This window comes from Zootoca vivipara, chromosome 2 (genome assembly GCF_963506605.1).
Source record: "Zootoca vivipara chromosome 2, rZooViv1.1, whole genome shotgun sequence".
In the NCBI taxonomy this organism is placed as follows: Eukaryota; Metazoa; Chordata; class Lepidosauria; order Squamata; family Lacertidae; genus Zootoca; species Zootoca vivipara.
The window spans coordinates 52,635,164-52,660,597 of NC_083277.1; the positions used below are offsets into that span (position 1 = coordinate 52,635,164).

General features: G+C 43.3%; 1 protein-coding gene across 4 annotated transcripts in view; it reads right to left on the reverse strand.

The window, feature by feature from the left end:
* Window positions 1-25,434, reverse strand: part of TEX264 (testis expressed 264, ER-phagy receptor) — a 160,991-nt gene that overhangs the window by 131,105 nt on the left and 4,452 nt on the right. For 3 of the 4 annotated variants that reach the window (XM_060271521.1, XM_060271523.1, XM_060271522.1), the window contains exons 2-3: window positions 24,273-24,349; window positions 21,036-21,336 (exon numbers count right to left, since the gene is read on the reverse strand). In XM_060271521.1, the coding sequence (XP_060127504.1) occupies window positions 21,036-21,305 (270 nt within the window). In that variant the 5' untranslated portion in view covers window positions 21,306-21,336; window positions 24,273-24,349. The remainder of the gene's footprint in view (window positions 1-21,035; window positions 21,337-24,272; window positions 24,350-25,434) is intronic. The other variant, XM_035106078.2, reaches the window with a different exon arrangement.

Here is a 25,434-nt window from a genome sequence, read left to right on the forward strand (position 1 = left end):
GAGTGAACAGCAATCCACAGAAAATTTGATTTGTTGTTTGTTGCAATTCAGTTTTTTAAAGAGTGGGTTTTCACAGGAAAAGCACTGGGGTGAAGAAAAGAGTGCTTGGACATGGAGCCTTTAAAGTGCAGGTCTCTGCCTGGAAAGCACAGGCAAAAGGAAAATATGGAAAAGCCATTAGTTTAGGCACTACAGCATATTCATTTCTCCACTAGGTGGTGACCAAGATCAACAATCAAGATCACAGAAACTTTATCATAAGTAAGTTTAATTTTTTAATTTCATCTCTCCCAAAATGCTAGTTCTCTCTGCAAAAGTCCAGGCATATAATAAAAAATTACTTAGAACTGATTCTCACAGGTGCTCGATGCTTATTTTACGTCCGTATGATTCCTGTGTTTTGCCTTCTTTCGCAGTTATTAAAAATAGCACATATTCCCATGAGCCTTTCTCTATGGCACAGAACTTCATGGGTAGCCCTGGAAACCCAGTTTACCCAAGAGCCTGCTCCAGAAGTACAAAGAAGGCCCTGTTCTATCTTGAATGTTTGCTCCTCTTAAAGTCTACTCCTCAGGTCCACCTTACAACCAAGGGAGTGCCATTCAATCCCTTTTGGGGTAGCTAGACTAAAGTCAAAAGTCAAAAAGAAAGAGCCTTTATGGTGTCATGGCCACCCCACTGGTCTTGGGATGGAAAAAAGCAGAGAACAATTCCTGGATTATAAACTGCTGCAACTCTAGTCTCAGCTTCAGTATAATGTAACACTAAGGAGGAAGACACAAAAAGAAACAGATTCCTGAATCTCACAGGTGACAGTGTCATTACATTGTTAACTACCCAAAACTAAACTAATAATTCAGGCAACACCAATTATTATTATAGGCTGGTTGAAGAGTGTGCAACCAACACTGCTGCCTAAAAGGGAAGGAGAGTTGCTTAGCAGGCTCCCAGAGTGGCTATAAACAATGACATCTCCTGGGACACAGGCTTCAGAACTACAGTATGTACAAAATACCTTCTAGGGGACAGTGGATATGATCTTACACTGCTCGACAGCTTCAAGAAAAATGCAGAGAGCAAAACCAACCCCTATATATGGCATTTATTGACCTGACTAAGGCCTCAACACTGTAAATCGTACTGCCCTTTTGAAAATCAGCTGCCCAGATAAATTTGTTAACATCCTTTGGCTCCTCCACGATAATAAGACAGCAACAATCGCAGATAACAATGGCTCTCAAAGTGAACCATTCATAGTGGGATCAGGCATTAAACAGGGATGTGTTATCACTCCAACTCTATTTATTATCTTCATACCATGATCCTACACATTGTCGAAGGGAAACTCCCCACTGGGATAGAAATCATATATTGAACAGATTGAAAGCTCTTTAACTTGAGTTAAAGTAAAGAGTAAGGTTACCATAACCTCCATCACAGAGCTTCCATATGTTGATGACAACATAGTGTGTGCACACTCAGGGGATAACCTCCAAAGCAACCTAAAAAGTGTCACAGAAGCTTACGGAATACTTGGCCTATTAATTTGAGGCTATTCTATTGAGTTTAAGTTACACATTAAAACAGGGCATCTCGTGAATCCATTGTACATAATGTGGCCTAAGCTGAGAAGCATGCTAGCCAGCCAAAATAAGCATAAAGGGAAAGCAAATAAGCAGATAGACTGCCATGGTGGCAAGTCTCTACCTGGCATGTGCTAGTGCTCGGGACCACTGCTGATTCCTTTCTGTCTCGGCTACTACATGGTCTTCATTTCTGAACTGTCTCCATTGTAAACATGATGTGCTTATAATAGAACACACCACACCTGCTCAACTGGATACTTTCTGAAAGCAGCAGCGAATACATTCCAGAGAAAAAATAAATCAAAGCAGCACCTAACGGAGAGGCAGTGGAGGGAGGCTGATGGAAGTTGGAGTCCAACAACATCTAGAGGGTATGCCACTTCCCAAGGTTTCAAGAGTCTGCACTGGACCAGGTATCAAGAATGGAAAAATCTCATCCTTTCCCGGTACCTTAGGAATAAACAGACTTTACCTTGTAAGGTCCAATGTGATCCACATTTGAGCAGTGAGCAGTAACAAAGGATGGTTTGTAGGTTTTGCCATCATATTTCTCCTTCAGGTAGCCATAGCCAACCAGATATTCTCCACCAGCTGGCCAGGGCTGGTGAGAGTTGCAATCCAAAACATCTGGAGGACACCATGTTAGAGAAGGCTGTCTTATATCTTACAGGAAGTTCCAGTATTCCTTGTCTGGTGCTTTAGGGTGACAACAGACATTAAAACCAGTGCCCCCAACATAAAGATACCATCTTCTCCCTCTAACTGTTTTAACCCAGAGGTGGGGAAATGTGAATATACACACATTGCCTCCTTTTTGGCCAAGTGTTCTCAACCAATAAAATTGTTAATGTTTGCCTATTACAAAACCTCAGTATAAGCAGCCATCTGAAACAGTGAAGCAAGCATAAGGTAACTCACAATTTATTAAACAAAAGTTGTCACACATTGTTAGAAGGAAAGGCCACCTGCAACATTTTCTCTTCCATTTCCTGTTACAGTAGCAAATCACAAGTAAAATTGCCTTTAAAAAGCAAGTCACTAACTCACAGCCTAACAAATAATATCTGGCATCTACCACTGAAAAATTGATGGGTCCTTATCAATTAAGTAAAAAGACTGGGCTGCAGAGTTTGCAGTTCTAGTTAGGCCCAAGGGAAAGCTTTAAAATATGGTTTTAAATAGTTCAATACTTAAATAGTTGCTGTGGTTCCAGTGAAGCAGCCATTTGCTGTCTGGTGCAGAAGCTATCTTCCTCTTTGAATTTGAGCAGGAGGCCCATTTAAATGGGCCAATCAGGAGATGGGGGCTGGGTGATGCTGAGACCTGGTATCAGCCCAGTCCACCCAGTTCTGATAAATTGGAGCAGCACCTTCCCTAGGTGCCATAATCAGGTCTTCCCTGCCATGTAGCAAGGTGAGAAGGAGACAGGTAAAGGCAGGTACAGTACAGTGTCTGAATGGTGCAGCAAAACTGCTGAAAAGCCTGACCCTAGCAAGGGGGTGGAGACACAACTTGGACTCCACTTCAGACAACAGAATGTCTCTGCTCAACACAGTCCTGTAACAACCTCAAGAATCCTGGATTCAATCCAAAATATGTGGAGATGCGCAAACACTCATTCATATACAGCTCCCATGTATATACGTTTCACCTGCAGTGACACATTTCCACCTGCTGCTGTCAAACTGGATGGGCAAATGGAGTTGAGGAACAGTACCACAGACTGGAAAAAAAGAAGCTGAGGATGCTTGGCAACGTAGGGAATTAGGCACAATGGCATACTGATTGCCCAAGGCAAATTCCCAAACCTGGAGCCACCCTGTCCAAAGGAGATATTCTGAAAATCAAAATTAGATGGGCTACATCTACTCTGGTGGGCCTGTTCCTATGCCAGAAGGCGCTGGCAGGCTTACCTGGCTACAGTGGCAGTGCTCTAAGCAACACTGAGCAGCTGGGTCTAGCTACCCTTTTTAATTTCCCACACAGCCCCTGCGCAACGCTATGTTGTGCGGAAATTAAAAGGATGGCGCAATGCAGTCACCAGCCACTCCTCGGAGCTAAGGGCCAGAAAAAATAAAACATGGGGAGCACAACCCAGGCCTCAGTTATGGACCCTGGCAGCTGCCCAGAAGATCAAGTTACACAAAACACACATCAATATGCAGCTCCATGGTAGGGTCAATGTTCTCACTATTCAAAAATGGCACATATCTGCAGCCACAAAATGGATCTCTCTCTCTCTCTCTCTCTCTCTCTCCCCCCCCCCCTCTCCCTGGAAGACTGTTTCAGAGAACATTATTGAGATAGGATATTGCAACAGCTTAAAACTAGTACTTCCAGAAGAGATCAACTACAGAAATACTTTTCCTCTTGAAAATGACACACCCAGCCAGCTTTTCAATCACCACCTGTCTATTGGAGAGCCTCCTTTCCCAACAAGCCACATCCCATGGGCAGGAAGGCATGTTTTCATTGTCTTGTGAGAGAAGAGTCTATGAATCCCTGTCAACATGAGGAATGTAGGTGCAGGTCATAATCATTGCAGCCTCTGCTAACACTAGGGTTGCCATATTTCAAGAAGTAAATTTACTGACACCCACAGCAAAGTTTAGCTTTTTTTTTAAGGAAACCACCAAAATTGGGAAACCTAACCCCAAAAAGTGATATTAAGCTTTTTGAGCTGTTTCCACTGTGTTTCCATACAGCCGGGTTTCCCCTGACATTTTGCCGATTCAGCAAAATTTCCCAGACACCATTTTTAAACCTGAAAACCAGGACATGTCAGGAATTTTCCTGACGTATGGCAAGCCTAACTAACACACACTACTCAACCCAGTGCCTCACTGTTGCAAATGGCTATGCAAGTTGTAAAACATGGACTATAGTACCAAATATGAAAAATTTGGCCTGTAAGCAATTAAGGCCTTCAACAATGTCGTGATAAGGGTCTGCTCGCCCAAGACATGTGGTGCACAATCAGCCTTGGAGGTAAAGGCCATGGTTAAGCACATGCTTTGCATGCAGAAGGACCCATGTTCACAGCATCTCTGGACAGGGCTGAGAAGTCCCTGTCTGAAAGCTGAAGAGCCACTGCCAGTCAATGTAAACACTAGCATAGATAGGCCAATAGCCTGACTTTGTATAATGCAGCTTTCTTCTTTCCTTTGATTATTCCCAGGTACATCTTCCAATGGAAAACATACCATGTGAACCATACGTACAGCGAAACAACCAGCATCCTACCCTCAATAGCTTTATGGTGATTTATCTGCATGTACACCTGCCCAGGAATGGTTGGCAGCCTATACCCTGGCGCTCCTTGCAATGCTATCCCTGCCCTTAGTCTCTGGTCACAGATGAACCTATTCCCATATTTCAGAGTGTCTACAGCTGTGTTTTGCAGTACACGGGAGGTGTGCCTGCCCTTTGCATAGACGCCATGCATCCTCCCCTACCCATCATGCGTAACACATACCCTGTGACAGAGGATTAATATATCCAAGGGCAAGGAGGTCAGAAAGAGCTACTCCAAATTATACAAGTGCCAGTTGCAAATGTGGCACCAAGGTCTCTAAACTACCTTGCAGATTACAAGTGCTACATAAGCGATAAATATAGCAGCAGTGCTAAGTGTGTGCCTTGGAAGCAGAAGAAAGGCTTGGGTTCCATTTATCAGCTGGCAACAATGCAAGTGTATCCATAAAGCCCTAATGTTGTTTGATCAGTTACCTACCAGCCGACTATATGAGAAGCACAAAAAGCAATACTTAATCTAATTCAAAATAAGCAGCTCAGCCCACCTAAGCAAACAGAAAATAGCAAATTAGCCACAAGTATGGATACCTGCACATAGCCACCTTTACATAGCTTACTTTACATCCACCCTCAAGTCTCTAGTTTCAATTCCCTGCTGCAACCAAGTCCTTAAGCAAGCCTAAGCATGCATAACTGAAACAACCACACATTTTCCCCCTTTGTACTCCTCCCCTCTCTTTCCTCTATTGTTTCCCTTGTATCAAAAATTTTCAATTGTAAGATCCTTAGGGCAGGAAACTGTCCTTTTTTACTCTGTAAACAGAGGTGGCTTTAGGGCAGCACAACCAATTCCACTGCAGTGAGTGCATAGTCTAGGGGGCGCCACAGGATGTCAGAACTATGATGTCTTGAATTCAGCAGAATGGGATGGTAGAGGCGGGGGGGGGGGTGTGCCTAATTTGGGTCTCACAAGTCCGCCCCTGTTGTAAAGCATCAAGCACCCTGATGGTGCTGTATAAATAATAGGAGGAGGATGACGGGACCAGAACTAAAATCATGCAGTGCAAAACTCTCACATGCTTTGGCTCAATTGTGCACAACTAACCTAAAAGCTACTCAGAGCTAATCACAGAGCCACATCAACTCTCAAGCACAGCTGACAAGTTCAAATTGGCACATCACATCCTGCTGCATGCAGCTTGATCTCTTGTCTTTTACTGGGAATAGAACCTGCAATTTGCCACAAGCTTGCTTACTTGGGGTAAGTACCAAACTGCACTTGAACAAGCACCCAAGTGCATTCTACAGAGGTGGGTTTAGAATGAGTTCGGTTGAATTGGGCACAGAGCCTTGGGGGTGCCGAATTTTGGCATTGCACAGGGCACCGCCGAAATTTGATACCCCAATGTCCGCCACTGCATTCTAGAGCAGTCAAGAAGTGTGTGTGTCCTAATACTGTATATGAAACCACACTGAAGTAGAACTTGGGAGAAGTCAGGAAACAATGGTGCTTTGAGAGGCTAGAAAGGAGAGGAGAAAGATACTGAGGGCACCACCAGATTATAACAATTTTGGGATGGGATTTAATCACATCAAAGCAAATTCAGAATGCACAATTATAATTGATTGTATTATAAACCCCCTTCCCCATAAGATGGGGCTTTTTGCAATAAGGAGAATGACAGGCAAATACATTGGAAAGTGTGGGGTGGCACTTGCTTTAACATGATCAAACCTCCCCTTTCCACCGCCAAACAAATCAGAATAAATGCTCATTAAACAGCCAATGTCATCGACAGTAATCTCCCTACAAACAAATCAGGATGAATGCTCAATAAATAGGTCATCTGGAAGCGCCTTGGGACAATGGGATATTTGTGAGGGACAAGATATTGTCCTCATTCCCGGAGGGTCACAATGTTCCTTTTTAACTTCCTGGCACACCCTCTGCTTTATCTGTTCTAATTTATAAAGGATGAAGTAAATTCAAGCCACCTCCTCAGTTGTATCATCTACTTACACTCAAATGAGGATGTTTTCTCCTCTAGACTGCTCAGTGCTGGGATAAGACTCCCCACTGTGGGCATAAAGCTGCCCAGTGTTGGCATAATAATGCTGAAAAGGCTCAATATACAGCTGACCTTATTATTTTAATAATATTTTTATTTTTTAACCAGAAAACAATACATTAATTATAGAAATGTTAAGTGTTATCTTGTGCAAATTATTCCATACTCAGAGGACATAATCAGCAGGGCTTTTTATATAATGTTCTTCATTTCCTTTGCTTTTCAGATAGAGGAACTAAGAAGTTTGTGATGGTTTTGAAATCCATCATGTATCCCTTTCAGGAAAATGGAGCGATACATTTCTGCACATACAATAAGATAAGAATGTCATCGCACTGTAATTTGCTTGGCCACAGACAGGTGGCACTGAAAACTACAGCATCATGAGAAGCGGTGGGTGGGTGGCCCAGGCAAGCCACAGAAGAACAGTGAGAACAAGCTGCAGCTGCCACCTCAGTTTTGCTGGCTCCTCTGCCTGCCAAACCCTACCTCCGGGATCCAGATCCACTACTGGCCACCACTGCCCTCCCTGGACAGCTTGAGGATCCACTGCTTCTGCCACCACCCAGCCAATTATGATTAAAGGTTGGTCTGGCAGGAGCAGCAGCTCAGGAATAAGGAAGGTGACTAGAAGTGGCAACAACTGGCTTGATAATCTGCTGCTACAACTGCCACTGCCAATCACAAGGCTGGCTAGCAGTCACTTGATGTTGGATATGGGTACAAGCATCCATGCAACTTCCTGCACAGGTATTAACTGCTTTTTGGCACATTTCAGCATTAAGAAGCCCTGTTATAGCAGGATGCTTTCCTCTAGGTTCCTATGGTCATTTGGATCGCTGTGAATATCTGCAGGTGAGATACCATATTGACCTGAATATAACCCTCACTTTTCCCCCAAATTCCGACTGTGAAACATTAAAGTGCAGCTTTTATTCGCGACCTTACGGTATGCAGCCAGGAGCGCAGGGCAAACAGCGCCAGGAGCGCGGCAAAGCGGTGGCTACCCCATGCGTAGTCTCCCATCCTCTCCCCCAAGGCTAGAAAGTGAGAAAGCGAGGAAGGGGAAAGGGCGGCAGCAACACATCGTGGCTCCCCCCCCCAGTATGCAGCCAGGAGCAGCGAGGAATGGAGTGCCTTATTTTTTTTCTCCCCCCCCTCCAATTTTAAAGGTGCAACTTATATTTGGGTGCGGCTTATATTCAGGTCAATATGGTATACCTGTCTAGCACCAGGCATGCAGCATACCTCTCCTAGCATTTCAAAGAGGGCAGTAACAGTAATTCACCCCAAATATAGAGAAGCTAAAATACTGTATTTTCTTAGGACACACAGATTTGGTGATTAAATTCAGTCTCATGATTTTGAAGCATGTATCCGTAGGATTTCCAGCCCATTTTGCATTTTATGAAATGCCTTGTTGCCAGCCCATAGAATAAATGAAGAACTAACACGCCAGCAGGGCACTCATTGTACTGCCAGCTATGCTACTCAGGTTTCCCTTAAAGCTGACAGCTGGAGGAAGGTGGGTGGCAGCTCTGCCAGCAGTTTCCAGTAGCCCTTCCAGTTGCTGTGCAAAACTCTGGAAGAAGCTGATTGGTGGCAGAGAAGGTGAGGCGATGCCTCCCAGAAGCCTAGCCAAGTCTGAGCTGGTCACTAAACTAGAAAAAGTCAGATCGGAATGGAATCAATTCACTTTCAAACCTGATACCATTGCTTCAAATCTCCCTGAAAAGTTGCCAGAGAGGCACATGAACAAAGAGGAAGGGAAGAAAGCACCTAAAAGTCACTACAGTTTGTCCCTTCATACAAAGCCATTAAGCAGCACTAAAGGGGGAGGGAGAGATTAAGGGAGTTATACCTCTCATTCAATAAGGGATAACATTCCAGTTGATAGCATTGTTGAAGCTACAGCACTGATGGCAAGGAACACCACTCATCAGAGCACGTTTTGCCTGCTAATAGCCACTGATAGCCTTATTCTCCATGAGTTTGTCTAATTCCCCTTTTAAGCCATCCAAGTTGGTGACCATCGCTTTATGGGAGCAAATTCCATAATTTATGCTCTGTGTATCATGGGCAGCTGCCCCTCCCCCACACATGAAGCCTGGCTATGCCAATTCTGTGTATAGAAGTACTTTTCTTTTGTCTGTCCTGAATCTTCCAACATCCAGTTTCATTGGATGTCTCCAAGTTCTAAGTAAGGGGGGGGGGACTTTTCTATATCCACTTTTCTCTACAACATGCAAATTTTATACACTAGTTGACACCAGTCTCCACTGCCCTGGATTCTCCAGGTAGCAGGGCTGGGAAAGGCCTCTGCCTAAGACATTAAAGAAATGTTGCCAGTTAGTTTACACAGACCTAAATGGATGAATGCTATAACTCAGGACAAGGCAGCTTCATGTTATAAATGAAGCAGATCAGTTTTTTATGGTAGACCACTGGGAGCTCCTTGTAACCTCCATATTGCAAGTATGGGATGCGAGTGGTGCTGTGGTCTAAACCACTGAGCCTCTTGCGCTTGCCAATCGGAAGGCCAGTGGTTCAAATCTGCTCGATGGTAGTGAGCTCCTGTTGCTCTGTCCCAGCTTCTGCCAACCTAGCAGTTTGAAAGCACACAAATGCAAGTAGATAAATAGGTACTGCTGCAGCGGGAAGGTAAACAGCATTTCCATGTGCTCTGGCTTCCGTCATGGTGTTTCGTTACTCCAGAAGTGGTTTAGTCATGCTGGTCACATGACCCGGAATGCTGTCTGTGGACAAATGCCGGCTCCCTCGGCCTGAAGTGAGATGAGTGCCACACCCCATAGTCACCTTTGACTGGACTTAACCATCCAGTCATTTACCTTTTACCTTGTAAGCACCTCTGAACTTTCCAAGGAAGAAGAGGATTAGCAGGATAAATTTTGTAATAGCTTTGGCTACACAAACACCACAAAGAACAAATACTGGTAATAACTTAAATAAACTCATTCTTTGGGACAAAATGCTGTATGCAAAACCATTGTAGCTAAGGCAACATACTTGTGGTTCTCAGGCAGGCACTTACCCAAACTTTGAGCATATACAGATGGGCTCAGCTTCAGCAAGATGAGGAGCTTTTGCCACAATGGGCAACAGATTCTTACATTGCAGGGTGTTGCACTAGATGACCCTTGTGGTTCTTTCCAACTCTACAAATCTATGATTCTATGTGTCACCTTTAGACCATACCCTAGTTAAGGGGTAGTGAACCTCTGGCATGAGTCCCAGCTTAGCCCACAAAGCTGTTTCCCTCAAACCACACACCCCTGCCCTACACCTGACATCTGGTGAAGGACAGGTAGAGATGCAGCTGCTAATGCAAAATTGGGAGCCTGAAAATATGCTCCTAGTGGTGCACTGGCAAGTGGTGTCACCTGATTGGCAGTGAGAGCAAGCCAGCTGGGATTGGTTACCAAGTTCTCTATGGGAAGCTCATTGGTGAGCTGATCAGCTTGATTGGTGGTGGCAACTTCAAGCCTTCCTTGGATTGTTTTTTCTTGAAACATAGGTCCTGATGTCCTAGTGGTTGACAGGTCAGTGGCTTTGCAAAGCCACAACTGTGTTGACAACACCAAGTTATAAATGCCCTGTGGAATGCCCTCCCATCAGATGTCAAAGAGAAAAACAGCTACCAGATTTTTAGAAGACATCTGAAGGCAGCCCTGTTTAGGGAGGCTTTTAATGTTTAATCGATTATTTTATCTTTCTGTTGGAAGCCACCCAGAGTGGCTGGGGAAACCCAGCCAGATGGGCGGGATATGAATAAATTATTATTATTATTATTATTATTATTATTATTATTATTATTATTATTATTATTAAAGGATATGTCTCAAAGAGCTTAGATCTGCAATTGGAAATCATACATTGCTGGCTTTCAACTCCCCCATCCCCAGATAATATGGCCAATGGTCACGGATGATTACCATGAAGCAAAACAAACCTATTTTGACTTGTACGTAAAGAGCAGAAATTTGAGTAATTCTTAATGATAATTATTTGAATTTGAGCTGAACACCATTTTATATTGCACAGGTTGTAAATATGTCCTCCTTGAGTGTTTTGCTAGGTTCTAAGGGACCCAGGTGGCGCTGTGGTTAAACCACTGAGCCTAGGGCTCGCTGATCAGAAGGTCGGCGGTTCGAATCCCTGTGACGGGGTGAGCTCCCGTTGCTTGGTCCCAGCTCCTGCCAACCTAGCAGTTCGAAAGCACGTCAAAATGCAAGTAGATAAATAGGAACCGCTTCAGCGGGAAGGTAAACGGCGTTTCCATGTGCTGCCCTGGTTTGCCAGAAGCAGCTTTGTCATGCTGGCCACATGACCTGGAAGCTATACGCCGGCTCCCTCGGCCAATAATGCGAGATGAGCGCGCAACCCCAGAGTCGGTCACGACTGGACCTAATGGTCAGGGGTCCCTTTACCTTTACCTTTTAAGTTTAGTTTATCTGTTTTGGCCACAGGCCATAAAACAAGTAAACCATTTTCAATCTCTTCATTGGGGACCTATTGTATCTTTCTATAAAACAAAAATATTACTTTTTAGTTGAAGGCTGTATATACTAATTTAACCTTCTATGTAAAAACAAATATGTAACTGTATTAAAATAGGACTCTATCGCAATAAAGTTATGTTACAATAACTCTGTTTAGTGCTATTTTTTCTAGAAAAAGAGGTCCATGTGGCCAATCTTGCTTTTTTTTAAAATAATGTCTGATGCACATTCCTGCAACTATCCTTACCCTATGAAAAGACCTATGAGTAGCTCATGGCCATGAGTGAACCAAAGGCTAGTTTGATTTAGCTAATTTTAGATGCTCTAAATGTGGTTGCATTAAAAAAAAAAACATTTTCTCACCTTGGGCAACTAACTTGCCTTGAAGTGCAGCGGTAGTAACTCTACTGCTACAACCAAACAGGAAATCGGGGTGTTACAGGCTACAAAGGTATAGGCCTTTTAATGACTCCTTAGCAATGCTTCAATCAAACGTATTCTGTGTAAGGTGCCATTTAAATGGTCTCCTATATTTAGGAGTTAAACTGCCTACCTCAGATCTCTTCTGCTTTACCACTGCTGGAAACTAGTGGCACCAGGGATCTAGGAAGGCCACTAACTGCACCAGTCAGAATATTTTCACCATCAGCTCTGCAATACAGCCACTGTCTCTAAAATAGGGGTTGTCATGGGCACAAGGCTACACTTGAGGTCTTTCCTGGTGCCCACAAAGCCTCTGAGGTCAGGGTGGTGGTTACTTTTTCTACCTTGAAAATAACACAGAGCTGAAGGAAGAAGTTGAAAGTGACCCTCGTTCTCAATGCCAATGTGCTGTTTTAGGCTCATATTAATTGTACTGGATCTGACTTCTGGCTGAAAAAAAGCCCTGCTTTTATCCAAGATCCCTTGGAAAAGTAAAGCATGTATATACACAGTTTGTCTCTTTATGTCTCGCAGGGGCAGGGGAAGAAAGAAAGAGAGAGAAGGTGGGGAGGCAGGGAGGGAGGGAACCAAAGGGGGTGGTACCCACAGCACTAGTTCAATAATCCAAATTTGCCCACAGGCTTTAAAAAGTTGGTAATGGTGTGGTGTAGTGGTTAAGAGTGGTAGACTCGTAATCTGGGGAACCGGGTTCGTGTCTCCGCTCCTCCACATGCAGCTGCTGGGTGACCTTGGGCTAGTCACACTTCTTTGAAGTCTCTCAGCCCCACCCACCTCACAGGGTGTCTGTTGTGGGGGAGGAAGGGAAAGGAGAATGTTAGCCGCTTTGAGACTCCTTCGGGTAGTGATAAAGCGGGATATCAAATCCAAACTCTTCTCTTCTTCTTCTTCTAATCCCTGCTCTAAAACACTGCAGCTGGCTTTTTGCTAGCAGGGGGTCTATTGAAGGAACAGACAGTGGAGAAATCACATGGGTAGTATCTACCGACATGTCATGTCCCTGGTACCTGCGTTCCCCACACTCCCTTCAATAAATAACCCTCTTACAGCCATGGAAGCAGTGCATACTCCCCTTCTGTTGCACTCATTATGCTCCTCCCATGCCAGCATTTAACAGCTGCACATATTTTTCTTTCTCTCTCTCGGTTTTAACAAAGCAATAGAAGAGGGAAATGGGTGCAGCATATAGCAAGAGAATGAAGTGGCAGCAATAGGGAGAATGAGGGGCAAAAGTGGTTAAAAAAAAGTGTCCCATTCAGAACAATTGCTATTTTTCTATGCAAGTGCATAATCAGCATAATCAGGCCTATGTACAGTTAAGATTAGTTCATCTGTTGCCCCAGGGCTCCACTCTCAGTTCCCATCCCATCTTAGAATTTTGAAGTGTCAGGCATAGCTCTAGTGGCTTTAACCCAAACGTAGCAGAGTTTTCCTGCACAGCGCATAAGCTAATTGAAGTGGAAATGACTAGTCGGCTAGACGCAGAATAACTATTTACAGGATTTATTAAAAGAAAATAAAACAAGCAGAGTTTCTGCATACAAAGCAAAGCAAAAAAAAATCCTTTCTGTCTCTCTCTCTCCAACCATACGCAGCACTCCTACTCCTAACACCCAACAAGAAACAACTGTGCTAGCATTCCTAGATAACAGAGTTCAGTGCTGGCCGTTAACCAATCAGAGAGTAGTTTCCAGGTCAGGCAGACTTTCTGCCAAGAGTAAATTGACACTGCCTTGAGTTAATTGTGTGAAGCAAGAATCTGTAAGTTTCCCATGAGAACCAATTAACAGAAACTGAACAGCTTTCTATCTAGCTACTAGTCCAGGATCCCACATTATCATTCTACAGGTGCAGCTGTTAGGTACCAATTGGACCTATCAGTAAAAGCATTAATTACCCAGTTAGGAAACCAGCCTACAAAAGCAACACAATGCACCCATTCCCAGATACTGAGCAATTTTCAGCCCAGGCTTCCAGCAGATTGGGAAATCTACATATAAAGCCTTCTCAGGTCAGAACACCACCAGATCTTCCTCGTTCAAGTCTGCTTACGACATCTCCCTGGCCGTCAGCTTTGTTCTACCTAGCTTGTTCTTCGCTGCTAACATGGACTGTCTCCTCATATATAAATCTGCTATAACCTTCGCACCATGGCAACTGCCTGTCCCCTGAAACTGACACAGTAGAGGAAGTACATCAATCCAACCCAAAATATCACTTCAGATCTACAGTGTTGGGTAACAGCCTAAATATGCTATTCTAACATCAAGTCAAACAACTATGCCTGAAGTTGAACTGTCAATTTTGCAGACTCCACATGGAGGCCAAAAAGAGGTGAATTTGTCCTAGACCAGGGGTCCCCAAACTACGGCCCCCGGGCCGGATGCGGCCCAATCGGCCTTCCAATCCGGCCCGCGACGACCCCCGCCGCCCGCTGCCGCCGCCCACTCTCACAGCGCGCGGCGCAGCGACGATCTAAAAAATCGGCAAAAAATCGCCGAAAATCCTTTGTGCGCATGCGTACAGGCCTCTCCCGACCCGGAAGAGGTCATTTCTGGTGCACTTCCGGGTCGGGGGAGGCCCATACGCATGCGCACAAGCGATTTTCGGCGATTTTTTTTCCGCCCGTGTGCGTGTGCGCATGCGCACGGGCGCGCACTCCCCCGCCCTCCGGCCCGCTGCGCGCGCACTCCCCTGCCGTCCGGCCCACCGCGCGGGCGGCGCGGCGGGCACCGGCCCGCCGCTCGGTAAGTCTGGGGACCCCTGTCCTAGACCCATCCGCATTGCCCCTGGCTAAGCTGGCATTTGAGCCCCTACTTCCAAGATTCAAAGCTGAATGCTATCTGCTGGAGCACTGCAGCTCAAGAGTCTTATATTGAGGTCTCTCTTTCTGTAGAAACTATACCTCTCAAAAGAGGGGCACAACATTTTCCAGACAAAGCCAGAAATGCCCAGGTTCCTCTTAGAAGAACCTGCAGCTTTCCTTGCTGTCTACGGAAGCAATCCACCTGAAGGACAGGCTTGGAAACCTTAAACAAAAAGGGGGGCTTGCCCAACAGCAGCCCTCCAAGATTCCAAAACAGGCGTCTTAATGTAGAAATTTGGAAGTTATTTCACTGACTCTTTCAGTGGCTCCGCCCACATCCAGCAATTACTGGGAATGCGCGTGCTCATGTTTAGAAAAAGAAGAAGCCCACAACACACTGGAACGCAGATGTCTAATGATAGGTTTCGACTTGGTGATCTCAGGCTGTGGGGAGTCTCTTCCTTAACTTTCCTCCACCCCTCCCTTGCAAATTAGTCCAGGCAGTCTATTAAATCACTTTTTCCTAGCAACCCCTCTTAGACACATGTGCACGCATATACACAGGACAGAAACCATCTCAGTCTTTCCATCGCCTTCCTTGTATGATTCATAAATCATATGATTTTGGAGTATTCTTTTTAATAGTAAAAATAAAAAATAGAAGGTTTTTATACCAAGGCTTCTCCCACAGAGTCAAAAGCTTTTGATTTCTTTAGTTTGCAGGGCAAACGTTCTTCCCTTCGTTCCCAACAAGACAGGATATCAGTCAGTTATTCTGCTGGAGCAATGCAAAGCAGCCAGAGGAGAAACTGACAAGAGGCCTTTTGGCTCAAGCTTTCCATGACTGGAAACGTAGAGCCTGACAAGCATTACCCAGTCTAGCTTGGCTTGCCACATCCGTTGGCTGCAGGAGTTGTGGTGCTAGGCTTCAGTTAAAGCATTCCAGGGTGACTGCATAAGAGCCAAGGTCTACTGGAAATAAACTCTGGCAAGCATTTAGGACCTTCAGCACCAGCCTGGGAGGCAGGCAGTTTTATTTGCTTCCCCCAGCTCACTGTGGCACAGACATATGTCAGTGAGTCTACTCTGAGTAAAATCTAGCTGAAACCACCCGAAGTATTTGGGTGGCTTCTTCATTACCCCATATCCCAAATTCTCTGCCAAATGAGAACAATGATGCCCCAGTTTGTAAGACTGTGATGAAAATACATTGGAAAAGGATTGAAAATACTGTCCTTTGCCGGCCAGTACTTGATGTTTGAATTGAAGCTGGATGATCTACATTCAAATCCCAGTACAGCGGGTGGCCCTGGATAAGTCACTGCCCAACATATAACATGGAACTAACTCCCACTCAAGACTGTTTTGAAAATGAATGTGATGTGGAAATGCTGCCAACCAGACTGAGCCTTGGAGACAGGGTGAGCTATAATAATAAATCAGAAGTCTATTACCCAGGGGGAAACCTAGAACAGGACTATTTTATCTACTGACTAATGTGAATCATCCCCACTTTGCTTCATTTGCAGGAGAAAGCAAAAGAGGAAGACCTTTGTCTGCAGTGCAAAGGACTTGGCACAGTCCTGTCCTTGGGGACACCATCTCATCTGCCTTGCAAATCTACAGAAATAGCAACAGTTGAGCCCAGCTGTTCTTTATACCATAAGACTGCAAACCATCTTGGGAGCTCAAGTCTCTAGAAGTGAAGAACTCTTGCCCACCCATCAGGAGGACAAGAGACCTCATGATTAAACAAAATCAAGAGGGCATCCCTATACAGTGGTGCCTCGCAAGACGAATTTAATTCATCCCGCAAGTCGCTTCGTATAGAGAAAAAATCATTTTGCGATGCGGCTCCCATAGGAATGCATTCGTCTTGCGAGGCACCCTATGGGACGAAAAAATTCGTCTTACGAAGCGCGCCATAGGAAACTTCATCTTGCAAGTCTCCATTGAAATCGCAAAACGCATTCTTCTTGCGAAAAATTCCTCTTATACATAACAACATCGTGCCTGCAACCTCATTTCCCTCCTGCTATTGCTAAAAAACCGCCTATGGTTATTTCAACACTTGTTCTGGCCCTCCCCATCAGATGAAGAATTTGAACTTATAACTCCAGCTCTGCCAAATGCTTTAATTCTAAAATCAGATTGAGGCATGAGGTCGAGAGGATGGAAACAGACCTTTTCCGTGGTGGCTCCCTACTTGTGGGATGCTCTCCCTAGAGAGGCTCACCTGGTGCCTTCATTACATATTTAGGCACCAGGTAAAAACATTTCCCTTTAATTAGACCTTTAGCTGATTAATGTTCTATGTCCTTTTAACTGTGTTTGTGGAAGTAGGGTTTATTAGTTTCTTGTTCTTGTTTTTATTATGTATTTTGTGTTCTCATATTGTATTTTTATGTTGTGAACCACCCCACTATCTTTGGATAATAAATAATAATAATATATCTGCTTAAAGGAGCTTGAAACAAAATTGGCTTGAACACACTTTAAGCTGCATATGCAGAAACTTCTCATTGGCATAACAACAGATGAACACTGGCAGATGACAGCAACACAGCTGAGATATTGAAGGCAGGTAACTTCATTATTTGACCCTAGCTACCACAAAACTTACCGAATAACTAGAATGCGCATGTTACAAATTACAAATAATAATCCCTTATCACAAGACCGAAATCCAAAAAAAATCCTCTGCATCTATAAATGCTATAAGGATAATACCTCAGCTTCAAAAATACACTGATGGTAATGCCCAGTGAGCAGAGGAAGAAATTCATTTTATATCATTTTAGCAACAATGGACCAGCCAAACTTGCTGCATTTGCAAAAAAAACCCTCTAGTGGTGGAGATGGGGGGGGAAGAGTGCACAGGGTCTGTAAAAGAATAGCAAAGACCACATGCAAGAGAAACGAGTGCTGTCCCAATCAGCTACTGTCTTAAAAGTGCTTAGAAACTCTTCCCGTGCAAGTTTCAATCAAACGTTGGTTGAAGATTAAGCACAATGGTCTTTTGCTTCCTGATTCCTTGACTTACCCTGAATAACTATATTATTCCAGTAAGATAAAGAGATGCCAGAGATAGACACACACTTTTCACAGCAGGCAGAACTAGTCTCTCTCCCTCCCTCTCTCTGTAAGCCCTTTGTATTTACAATACAAACAATGTGATTAGTAAGGAAGGTTATTCACGTGCCTTTGGTGCCTCCCCAACTGTCTTCTATATACAGATTCTTTTTGCCAAATGTGTTTTCATCTTCTACTCTTGTGCAAGGAATAAAAAATATCCACAGCTGAGATCACACTTGAAAATACAGTGGTACCTTGGTTTGCAACCGCTTTGGATTACAACCATTTTGGATTGCAACCACGTCAAACCCAGAAGTGTGTGTCCCTTTTTTTTTAGATTACAACCCTTTTTAAAAAATTACAACCATTTGGGGGGGGAGCCCCATTGGCGAAAGCGCGCCTTGGGTTACAACCTGTTTTGGTTTACAACTGGACCTTCGGAACGGAATATGGTTGTAAACCAAGGTACCACTGTATCACAGAAAGATGGTCTCTGATAAAGAAGGCAGGAGCTGCAATAGAATACTGAGAACACTTATTTGCTTGTTTTTGTTTAAAAGAAGAGAGATGTGCTACACTTAAAACTGATGAAGAAACCTTACGTTTAAAGGGATCCTTCATAGGCCTCCAATAGCTTTTTGAAGATGCACTAGAGAGTTTTAAGCAGGTAACTACTGAATTAGTGGTAGTTTTATAAGGGCTTTGGTATTTTACAATACAAACATATACTGTTCCATTTATTTATTTATTTATTTATTTATTTATTTATTTATTTATGTGGGAGAATAGACACATAAATACATTTACAAAGTGATCCTATATAGGTCTACTCAAAACTAAATCTTATGGAGTTAGGCAAGTCTTTCTCTCAGGCAAGTAAGTATAGGGTTACAGTTTTAATTAATTAATTAATTAATTAGTGTAAACCCTAAGTTCAGCCGTGTCTAATTCTGTTCTGCCTGTATTTCAGTTTAGACAATGGAGACAGCATCTTCATTCCCCATGCAGAATCACTAGAAATGTCAAAGAGCTGCCATGTTCTCCTTCTGAGTATTAGAATTATAAATAAATAAAGTACGTATCACTACACCACAGGGGAAAAAACAGAGGGAAAGTCTTACTTTGTGGTGCTGCCACAATTATAGAATGCCCTCATCCTTGAACTATAATTGGCACCAACTTTGATACATTTCTAGCACAATAGATTTATTCCAACAGAAGCAGTGAAAATGTAACAGATTAACTCTCAGGCTAGGGTCTGGGAGATCTCAATTCAAGTTCCCAGCCATGTATGCTGCCCTTTGGAAGAAAGGAGGACTGCAAATGCCATTTTAAAAATAAAAAAATATATGAGAGGGTTAATTGACTTGGCTAGATTTTCAGATGTTATTATTCCTGACTTCACTCTGGCATTAACTACTCCCTTTTAACATCATCATCATCCCTCCTCCTTGGTTTTAACTGCTATAAGGTACCCTCTCTTGCACTGCTCTGTTATGAAGGGCAGCTTACAAATTATTGTTAATCTGCAAGTACCAGAAAAGAGGTAGGAAAATCCAGAAGCAGACATTTTACCATCTGAAATTACTTCAGATGGAAGGACCTCTTGCTCACATTGGAATAGCCAAAACTGGTTCAGCTAACAATTACTATTACTGTACCTAGAAAATGTGCTACAATGACAACTCCTCTATTTGCCCTGTGTCCATAGATCAATGCACCAGCAGAAAAACTCAACTGGTAGCTCCTCTGGCATACATGCTTCTTCAACACTGTTGATCAGAAAATTACAGAGGCTGTGCTAGTGTAACAGGAAGTGCTTATACCACAAACAAGCACACAACCCTATTTTTCTGGCAACACTGTGGTTGGTTTGAGTCTTTTTTGTTTTTTTAATCAAGCTGTCAAAAGCTCAACTATAACAGATTGTTTGAACAGATGAATCCAGGTTTAGATACATTTTTCCTCTGTAAAGACAATATGCAAAATAAAGAGTGTTCTTTAGGGGTTTATGTAAAGGTCTGTGTATCCCCAATAGGGCATTTGATTTCCCCACCACCACCATAGCAGCCACCTACGCTGCATTGCAAATGGCTGTTGAAATTCAGTCAAGTTGCAAAAGTCTTCTAAAGAAAATTCAAGGCCCTGCCTGACACAATAGCTGTGCAATTTTCTGGATTGTGGCCAACATCAAAAGTCTGAAAAGAGAAGCTGAACACAGACCCCCTACAAGGAAAAAAACCCTCTTATATAAAGGTCTGGATGGTGACATGCAAGCTCTGTATTTTACTAAAACTGCCATGACAGCACCACTTCTCAGCACCTAGAGGACTAGGAAAATGAAAGAAATGCAGTAGTATTCAGTCACCCATGGGAATACTCACTCCAAGATAATGAGCCAATAAACCAAATTGCTACTGTCTATGGTAATAAATAAATAAATGAATAAATAAATAGGGACCACTCCGGCAGGAAGGTAAATGGCGTTTCCGTGTGCTGCTCTGGTTCGCCAGAAGCAGCTTTGTCATGCTGGCCACATGACCCGGAAGCTGTCTGCGGACAAACGCTGGCTCCCTCGGCCTATAGAGTGAGATGAGCGCCGCAACCCCAGAGTCGGACACGACTGGACCTCATGGTCAGGGGCCCCTTTACCCTTTTCCTTTATGGTAATATTAGCATTTAAACACAGTGGAATATATAGATATGTATATAGTAGTTCGCCTCTCTGATATTTGAGCAGACCATCTCTCTTTAGCTACTTTCAAAAGATTCTGCACCCTTTTCCAAGTAATTTCACTTTACACCTTCTTGCAAGAGGCTTTGTGCTTTTAACACAACAGGTAGAAATTCAACAGGTGCAATATTTCCTACCCACCAAAAAATAAGCATCTGAAAAATATTCAGATAAACACAATATTCAACTATAAAACATACTGGTTCAAAAGCATAACCCCCAAGTACAAAAATATAAAGAATTCATTACACACAGTAATTAATAAAAATACAAAGCATCACATCTGTTTACAGGATCAGGTTTGTATGTAAGTTACAGCATATACAATATGATCATAAAGTTAAATCACTGCAAGTTTACCACAAGGCTACTCATCTCATCCATTTCATGAGTGTGCACATTATTATTCTTAAGTAAATTCCTACCCTCATAGTGCACATTCCCAAAGTCTAAGATCTACTTCAGATCTAACATATCAGAAAATAGATTTTCCTTGTACTCAAGTAATGATTGTGTTAACAGTGATGCAAACCAAGAAGTAGCTCTTACCGTGAGACTTACCGTGTGAGGGTTGTCATAGTAGAGAGCAATGGAGCACAGCCTTGGAGAGATGCTGCAGCTCTCCGTAAACAGCCTTCCAGTGTCACCATAAGGCCCCACCTGGAATTTATATGCCACAGTGATGCTGCTGAAGGGGGGCAAACCAGCACTCACAATCACTTCTGTGAAGAGCCCCGAATAAACAGCAAAGCCAAAGAGCGTCAACAGCAGAAGCACAACCAGTGCTGCAAACAATCCAATGAGCAGCCAGTCTGCCATGACTCCAGGTGCCTCAAACTGCAGGAATCAACTAAGGACAAGAGAGGAGGACAAAAATTAGGTAATCATAATACAAATGGATATTTCCTAGAGCAGGCATCTCCAAACCTCGGCCCTCCAGATGTTTTGGACTACAATTCCCATCTTCCCCGACCACTGGTCCTGTTAGCTAGGGATCATGGGAGCTGTAGGCCAAAACATCTGGAGGGCCACAGTTTGGGGATGCCTGTCCTAGAGTAACAGATAAGTTTAGGGAAAGTTTTCCTAAAGAAGATATGACTCAGATCCACACTGCAGACCTTTACAAGGCAGGGTTGTAGTGGAATTGTTCATGTTTGCAGGTCAATACAGTACTGAAATTACGGTATTTACCATTGCTGCTCAAGGGAAACACTGCCTAGAACAGGCATCCCCAAACTGCCTAGAACAGGCATCCCTCCAGATGTTTTGGCCTACAGCTCCCATGATCCCTAGCTAACAGGACCGGTGGTCGGGGAAGATGGGAATTGTAGTCCAAAACATCTGGAGGGCGGCAGTTTGGGGGTGCCTGGCCTAGAATAACATGTTGTAAGTCCCTTGTCTACAATGCATGCCTGTACTCCATGCAGCTGGGAAGCTCAATAAGTAGGAGGATCTAAGTGATGTTTGAAATGCATCATATGTGCACCAATCCAGATGGCATGTGTGCACCAGTCCAGATGGCCATGCACAGACAGTGGGTGTGAGAAACATACACAATGTTTCTGTGACCCCCAGAGTATTTCAAAAATACATTTGTGGTCCCTTTCACTGAATCCCAGCCTGTATGTCAGAGCTGCCTTGACCTTATCCATTCTTGGTCAGTCTTGGTCAGTCTGCATTTGGCTTCAGCCTCAGCAGTCCCTGAAGGGGACCCACCAACCCCAGGCAAAGTGTGCACTGGGAACGCCTCATAGAATGTCAATCCCATAATGGAACTGGAGTTAAGAGAATTGTGTGTGCATGAGGTGATGGTAAAGGCAGAGGAAGACAGCAATCAGAAGCTTTCGGCACCTCCTTCACAATGTTCCACATATTCCCTGCCATCGCTAAGCCTCCGCCTTCCACTGTGTTTCGCTTTCAGTCACCCCTCTTGCTGCTCATCTCCCTGTACTTTTATGCCTAATTCCCCTTCATCCATACAAGAAATCAGCACAGATAGCAGCATTTTCATAGAAAACTTACATTTGGTGCTCCGCAGGTGCTCACCACGTAAGAGTATCGAAAAATATTAGAAATAATGTGGCCATTGTTAATATGATCGCTTAGTCAATGGGAATAAAATGGAAGACAAAAAAATTTCTGACATATCCTCTGTAAGGTCAAAGACGGAGTGTGGGAGGAAGGTGGAGGAAAGGGTGCCAAACTGGTTCAGCAACACTGAAGCTACTCTCACCAGAATAGTAATTGTATTGCACTGCTGGTTCATATGGCATGAACAGCTGCAGTAAAATGCAGCTACTGAAAAAAAGGCAGCATAAAATCAATCTGAGGATTCCCAGAAAAAAAAAGGTCAGAAGTAGTGATTGTCAAGTGGGGGTGAGTGTTGTGTGCCTTGCAAAGAGGCAAAAAGCAAGAATACCAGGCCAGGGGTGGGAGTGGGAGTAACATGGATTGACCCAAGTTTTTCCCCCATAATGGCCTTTATGAATCCAAATAAAAAAATTCCTTCAGTAGCACCTTAAAGACCAACTAAGTTTTTTATTTTGGTATGAGCTTTTGTGTGCATGCACACTTCATCTGATGAAGTGTGCATGCACACGAAAGCTCATACCAAGGTATCTGATGAAGTGCGCATACACACGAAAGCTCATACCAAAATAAAAACTTAGTTGGTCTTTAAGGTGCTACTGAAGGAATTTATTTTGTTTCGACTCAGACCAACACGGCTACCTACCTGTAACTAGATTTATGAATCCACTTTGATTTTTGAATTTAGATGTGGTCCTTTAGAAACAATTACCTAAGCAACTGTTCATTCTGTTTGGCAATTAATAAAAACCACATCTTAGTGCAAACTGCAATGTGATTAGGCTACTATCCACCCTAGTGAGATCAGCAGAGAGCAAGGGCAACGGTGGAAAAGAAATCTGATTTGCCCTTGAAAAATGTCACAGTTAATTTTATACTAGCATTTATAATATCTTACTGGATTATAATATGCGCTGCCTGAATCTCTTTCCTTGGACTCAAATTCAAGCAGCTTGAGATACTTTCCTACAGCTCCTGCAATGAACTTATTTGCTTCCTTGTGAACTTAGCATTTGCATTTCTTAAAAAGATCATTTCCAGTCCCCAACATTTTTGTGGAAAGACTATTAGACCATATAGTTACTTATACCACAAAGCCTGTGATGCAAAAACTCTGATTATGTAAAATGTTGAAGACTTTGAACTGATGCAGACCCTGAGTGTATTCAATATTTGCTTCAGAATATCTAATTCTAACTGGAACACAGCAGGCATGTTTGGTGATCCTGTCATTGTCTTTTAAGCCAGTGGGTAATGGACCCTTGCTATGATGCATCTCAGTATACTACTCTTTTTCTCTTTAAATTGCCTTTGTCCTTTCCTCTTCTCATTTAAAATTTCCCATACTTGATAGCCTTAACATTTATTCAAAACATCCCATGCACCAACATTATTAGTATTAATTGCATCCCTGTAGTTCACCAGATTTCCAGCATGCTTACTATTGCACAGCAAACTGCCTACTCCTATTTAAGTGCATTTAACAATAAGTGAATTTGACTAACTGATTCTTAAGCTCAAAATTCATTTCTGTATCTTATTGAACCACAAATCAGGACATGTGTGATAAAAAAAACATTATCTATTTCTTGTTTAAGACACAGAAATAAAGCTGACACTTGTCAATCTCTTTTCCGGAACCATATAATTGGAATCAAAGCCCAAAATTTCCTCCAGTGAGATGCATGTTGTACAAACCTGAAAATCAGCAGTATAGACAGCCTAGCAATAGCTCATTGTCTCTCCCAGGGATCTTTGATCCAGGATTTGTTTCTCTGAAAAAGAAGAAAATAAAGTCTTATTGAAGTGACCTATTTTCCCTAAATTGAAGTTCAGTAGGAGAGCACCATGGCCAGAAAACCTGCACTGCTTCCCCAATATGCACAAGGGGCACTGTGTCCAGAGTGGTTCCTAAACCTGTGGATTCTCTGCAATGCTAACATAGAGAAGTGGAAAACAATTTTCAGGAGGCAAATTAGTGGATAGGCATTTAACTGTTTCACTGCCCACCAATTATCTCCCGCAAGTGTCTTGTCATTGTTAAACCTCTTTCCCAACAAAGCTCCAAAACCCAAAGTAATTCCAACTTGAAGGGAAGTTATATTAAATCCTTGACTATTTCCATTGCAAGCACCATAAGATTTCATGATTTTCATTTAAACTCCCACTCCCCCACTCCCACAGTGAAACTGTACATGGAGCCATATACTCAAGTCCAAGGAATAAGATCTGTACCAAGGAGGCAGGCTTTGGAACATTAACCTGAACCAGGGATCAGTAAGATGCAACTCTGAATGCCCATCTGTGTTCAGACCTTTATCTTCTGCACTGGTTTTAGAAGAGTGCATATCTGAATACACCTCCCAACACTTATCCTGTTGAAACTAAATAACGCAGTGTGGACAGACAGAAACCACATTTAGATATACAGTCAAGCAGAGCCATAGCTATTGGGGCCCCAGTTGAAGCCTCCAGAGGAGTGCTGTTGAGGCTCCCAGCCTCTGTATGTGTGTGTACGCAAATGCGCTTCGGGGGGGGGGTGCCAAACTGGGTATTTGACACGGGTGAAAAAAAGCTGTTTCATGCCTGCAGCCAAGCTATACACATGGTTCCAGATCAAGCAAGTGATATGCACAGAAAAGACCATTTTCACACACAGCACACTCAGATACAGCAGAGTAAGGAGCATGCAGAAGCAAGAAATGGGAAAGCAAGGGGAAATCTTCCCTGTCTCTCCTTCTTCCTCCTATGCAAACAAACAAAAAACCCCACATATGAGGCCCCACATTAGAACAAGAGTCCTCTGGATCAGACCAAATGCTTATCTAGTCTAGCATCTTGTTCCCTACAATGACCAACC